This window comes from Hypomesus transpacificus, chromosome 13 (genome assembly GCF_021917145.1).
Source record: "Hypomesus transpacificus isolate Combined female chromosome 13, fHypTra1, whole genome shotgun sequence".
In the NCBI taxonomy this organism is placed as follows: domain Eukaryota; kingdom Metazoa; phylum Chordata; class Actinopteri; order Osmeriformes; family Osmeridae; genus Hypomesus; species Hypomesus transpacificus.
In genome coordinates this window covers 14,845,025-14,850,352 of record NC_061072.1, presented here as the reverse complement: position 1 = coordinate 14,850,352, position 5,328 = coordinate 14,845,025, and the positions used below count along the sequence as shown (strand labels likewise).

Genomic DNA, 5,328 nt, shown 5'->3' with positions numbered 1-5,328 from the left:
GCAGACCTGAGCAAACACAAGCGCTATGAGATCCGGATGAGCGTGTACAACGCGGTGGGGGAGGGGCCCAGCAGCACGCCGCAGGAAGTGTTCGTGGGGGAGGCAGGTACGTCGCAGAAGCCGCAGGCTCCGCCCGTCCTCTCTATCAACTAATCAGAAGGGACAACTCAGGATTTTGGGCCTCCCTTGACGAAGGGGATTATCAGGCTTTTGCCGGGCCAGTGTTTTTGGCAGACATGTTTCGGATTGATTCATTTTACAGGTCCCTTCGGGTTCCATTCATCGTTTTTGTCTTCCTCAAATCTGCAACAGAAAGGATTGACCGTGAAGCACGACTATGGGCTGAGTTAGTGCAAGAATAATCAAAGGAAAGTTAAAGGAAGAGGATATTTAATTGGCTTGCAAATGAATTAAGTCAAGTAGAAGGCAAACATGTTATGAAATGAAAGTTTCAAATCTTAGTTACGCTGCCATTATTACGAGTCACATTACAAGTGCCAAGTCACAGAGAGAGAGAGAGAGAGAGAGAGAGAGAGAGAGAGAGAGAGAGAGAGAGAGAGAGAGAGAGCCAGACCTCATGGCCAAGGCCTGAGGGAGAAGATGCCAAGATGAAGAAAAAGAGAGAATAATGCTTTACATTTCCTTTTACATCCAACCATCATCTGTGAGACCAACCAATTAAACCCTATTGACCCTTACTAATTAGCTAACTAACTAATATAGATTTATCAGCAGGCAACCTTATATAACAGGATGTCACACAATGAGGTGTGACAGACATCAAGCAAAGATTGAATCCAGTAAGAGGTGGGTGTGGGGTATCTCCCAGCCTACACTAACATAGCCTTTCTACCCTCATTCCATTTTCTTCTCAAATGACTGTTTCCTGACTCCCTCTCTCGCAGTCCCAACCGCCCCGCCCCAGAACGTGGCCATCCAATCAGCCACTGCCACCCAGCTGGACGTGACATGGGAACCGCCCCCTCTGGACACCCAGAACGGTGACATCCAGGGGTACAAGGTGAACACATCAACATATCCCTCCACTCACGGGACGAAAACCCACCTTTTTCATGTTGTGACGTGCAATTCTTCTTCTGCTCCCAGGTCTATTTTTGGGAGTTCCAGCGCAAGAACGAGTCGGAGAGGCTCCGGACCCTCTTCCTGCCCGAGGGCGGGGTCAAGCTGAAGAACCTGACGGGCTACACCACCTACATGATCAGCGTGGCCCCTTTCAACGCTGCCGGGGACGGGCCTCGCAGCGCCGCCACCAGGGGGCGCACCCAGCAGGCTGGTGAGGAACCAATACACACACACACACCCACACACACACAAACCATGACTCGCAGAATATTCGGGGAATCGTTTCTCGGAAACTCCGAACACACGAGGCGTTCCCGGCCGTCGGTGTGTGGCGAAAAGATGTGGCGGAACCGCAGGAAATAAGCACCGCGTCACGACCCATCGCCCCGTGGTTCCAGAAAGCGGGGATGGTATGGAGGATGTCCGGAGGGAGTTCCTGGGTTCCTGGCTGTGGACTTGTTTGTCTCCGAGCTCCTGTGGTTTCTGGGCTGCGCTGCCGTTCCTCCGTCTCCTCCGTCTCAATGTCCTGGGCAGCGCTGGAGGACAGTCATAGCATTGTTGTATCCCCTCACGGGATGACACGTACACACACTCACACACACACACACAACTCTGAAATGGGAGTATGAAATGTGTTTTTCATCGGAAGGGAATGCTTTTACGGTGTGGGAGTTTTTTTGTGTACAAAGAGGAGGGGGGTGGGGGGGTGTCTTGGTGAGTCCTGTGGCCCGGAGCCATGGAGGAGGAAGCGGATGACAGGCTGGATGAGTAGAGAAGGGGTGCGAGGAGATGCACAGGGCTGATATCAGGACAAGGAGGCTGTGTGGAGGATGTCTCGAGGACAGCGGAGCAGTGTTCTTTGCAGTAGGGTTGCCAGGTTTTTGTGTCGCCAGTCACTGTGGTAGAAGAATCGACGCTTCAAGCCTGGAGGCATTTGACAACAATTCAAAAAACAAACCCCACATTTCAAACGTTTTTCGTTGTGACGCTTTTCGAAAACGCTCGGCAGTTTTTTGCCTTTTTCAGTCGCTGACAAACAAACTTGAACTTACTCCCCCACCCCACACCTCTCACCCCCATCCAGCCCCAGAAGTGACATACCGAAGTCCAGGTACCGTCATGTCTTGTAGCTACGCTAACCTTTCCCCTCTGTCCGTCAGCCCCCAGCACCCCCAGCTTCATCCACTTCAGCGAGCTCACCACCACCTCTGTCAACATCTCCTGGGGGGAGCCCACCTATCCCAACGGCATCATCGAGGGCTACCGCCTGGTCTACGAACCCTACACCCCCATTGACGGTAAGCCCCTCCCCTACCCATCCACAGCCCACCCAGGCTCACCTGGGACTCTAACCATCACCACACCACCATCAAACGTACACATACAGCCGCGACCGAATAACGTAGCTTCGATCGCATTCATCGGATGAAGTGTGACAAAGCCAATGACCTGTGTAACCTGAACTAATGGGAGTGCTTGAGTGTGCCTGTGTCCCTGTGTGTTGTCGCCAGGGGGGTGAGACCCGCTCTAAATGTGGTGTGTTTGTCTAGACTCTTCAGTGGCCTGTGTCGACTGTCTTCACTCCCCCTCCCCCCCAGGAGTCAGCAAGATAGTCACGGTGGACGTGAAGGGGGGCGCGCCCTTCTGGATGAAGATCAAGGATCTGGCCGACGGGGTCACCTACAACTTCCGCATCCGCGCCAAAACCTTCACCTACGGCTCTGATGTGGAGGCTAACATCACCACCGGCCCTGGGGAAGGTCTGTATGTCTCTGTCTCTCTCTCGCTCTCTGTCTGTCTCTCTCTTTCTCTATCTCTCTCTCTGCCTGTCTGAATGGCTGTCTGTCTTTGTCTCACTCTCTGTTTATCTGCCTGCCTGCCTCTCTCTGTCTATCTCTATGCCTGTCAGTTTGTCCATCTTTATGTCCATCTCTGTGTCTCTTCCTCTTTGTTTCTCCTCCTGCCTGCCTGTATGGCTGCCTGTGTATGTATCTGTCTATCTCTCTGCTTATCTGTCTATCTCTCTGCTTATCTGCCTGTCTGTCTCTCTGTTATGGTTCTGGTTCTCTACCGGATCCTCACTGTCTGCCCGTCTCACCGTCTGTAGATAGACGTGCAGTAGATCTCTAAACGTGTCTTTCTAACACGGGGGTTCCCTCTGCTGGCCCCCAGGTGCCCCGGGGCCTCCCGGAGACCCCTTCATCTCTCGCTACGGCTCGGCCCTGACCATCCACTGGGCCAGCGGAGACCCCGGGCGCTCCCCCATCACGCGCTACGTCATCGAGGCCAGACCCTCAGGTGAGCCGCACCACCACCGCTTCCAGGACAGGTCACCCCCCGAGCGTCATGGGTTCACCTCACCACCCGATGTCCGGGCCCCAGGTGCTGGAGCGATCACGAAGGCTGCCAGATCAGGTTCTCTTAAGTGCTGGTCGGAAGGCTCTAGCGGTTGTGTCGATTACAGTGGGGTTATGGGAAACGGTGGTTTTGCGTTCCACTGTGATTGACAGCTCGGGGGAGGGGCGTGGGATGATGGATTGGTGTCGCTCCGCCCCCACACACACACCTACACACACACACATACACACACACCCATGCTCATCATCGTCCAGAAACCACTGGAAAACCGCTGGCCTCATGACTCTGCTCCCCTAATCCATTCAGACTTTGCTCTCCGAACCCACAGCGATCGCACTCTGCATGAGCCTTGCTGTTTGCCTGTGTTGTGGAGGCCTCTATAAAAGTTGTCAAAATCCAAAGTAGATTTAGGATCATTAGCACTCTGGCCTTATGTTCCCTGGCATCTTTTACAGAGCAAACAGAAAAATTGCTCATATTCACTCTGGTGAATTATGTCTCCTCTGTGTTGCCATAAAGATTGTTATAGGATTTATGAGAGCAGTGAAATTTATGAATTGTGTAATGTTTTTGTGTTATGGATTAGCTCATGCATTGTGATTTGACGCTATTGTAAACCAGGCTTTTAGACTTCACGCATCAGCTACTTCGAGTTTTTTATGCCATGTTTATATTATGTCGGACTGTAACTCGAAACGCTCCCTCTCCCCACTGTCGTAGATGAGGGCTTGTGGGATATCTTGATCAAAGACATCCCCAAGGAAGTGACATCATACACGTTCAACATGGACATCCTGAAGCAGGGCGTCAGCTACGACTTCCGGGTCATAGGGGTCAACGACTACGGCTACGGCACTCCAAGTTCCCCCTCTCCCTCCATCTCTGGTGAGTGACCGACATAGACCTTGAGTATCCTAGCTTTACCATCCTTACCAGAACACTGCACTTGGCTCTACACGTGTGAATGTTCCCGGGGGGACGTTTGGAGTCCCGGTTGTTCCCTTACCGTCGCCGCTGTGTCCTCCAGCCCAGAAGGTGGCGCCGTTCTATGAGGAGTGGTGGTTCCTGGTGGTGGTGGCCCTGGTGGGCCTCATCTTCATCCTCCTCCTAGTCTTCATCCTCATCATCCGAGGCCAGAGCAAGAAGTACTCCAAGAAGTCGGACTCAGGTGGGTGTGAGCCCGTTCCTCCGCAGCCCAGGAGAGTCGAGGGAGGTAGAGGGCTTAGGGGCTGACTGAGGAGGGGAGGGGGGAGAGAAGAGGAGAAACAAGAGGAGAGAAACGTCTAAGAAAAGAGCGGGGGGAGCAACAAACAGAAGTGGGGGAGGGTTGTAGCATGTGGGTGGTGGTGGGGAGGGAGGGAGGGGAGAGGGGGGAGGGGCCGTTGTTGTTGTTGTGCAGTCAAGCACAAGTCTGACATCAGCGAGTGTTTCCCATCACTCAGCTCTTCTGTCCGGGCTGTGCCAGCGGCAGGCTGCCAGGCTCGCGGGCTGCCAGGCCTAGGCAGGAGGGCACTGTACCATCACGGGTCACTGGCCGTCCTTCTGACTGAGAGAGGAAACACAGAGGCTCCCTCTCACTGTCACGCACAAAGAGGCTCTCACAGTCGACCCCTCCCCCACCCCTCCTCCTCCTCCTCCCGATCCCCCCCCCCCTCCCCCCCCCAGATCCCCTCCCTGCTGCTGTAGCGGGCCAGCCCGTTGCACACTCCTCTGTGTCTGTGCAGGCCCCGGTTCACCTGGTGTAACCTCAGAACGGGTCCTTTCATCAGAGGAGACGGTGTGTGTGTGTGTGGGGCGGGGGGATGTCTTTGCAGGCTAGGTGTCTATAAGTCCCGGGTGAGGTGGGGGTGGTGGGGGTGGAGGGGTGGGGGAGACGCAGACAAACGC

The 5,328-nt window shown here is 54.2% G+C and overlaps 1 protein-coding gene across 1 annotated transcript in view; it reads left to right on the top strand.

The window, feature by feature from the left end:
- The first annotated feature begins 10 nt into the window (after positions 1-10).
- Positions 11-5,328, top strand: part of sdk2b (sidekick cell adhesion molecule 2b) — a 17,838-nt gene continuing 12,520 nt past the window's right edge. The window contains exons 1-8 of the mRNA XM_047032804.1: positions 11-106; positions 906-1,021; positions 1,108-1,294; positions 2,244-2,381; positions 2,682-2,843; positions 3,256-3,381; positions 4,162-4,326; positions 4,469-4,609. Of these exons, the coding sequence (XP_046888760.1) occupies positions 37-106; positions 906-1,021; positions 1,108-1,294; positions 2,244-2,381; positions 2,682-2,843; positions 3,256-3,381; positions 4,162-4,326; positions 4,469-4,609 (1,105 nt within the window). The 5' untranslated portion in view covers positions 11-36. The remainder of the gene's footprint in view (positions 107-905; positions 1,022-1,107; positions 1,295-2,243; positions 2,382-2,681; positions 2,844-3,255; positions 3,382-4,161; positions 4,327-4,468; positions 4,610-5,328) is intronic.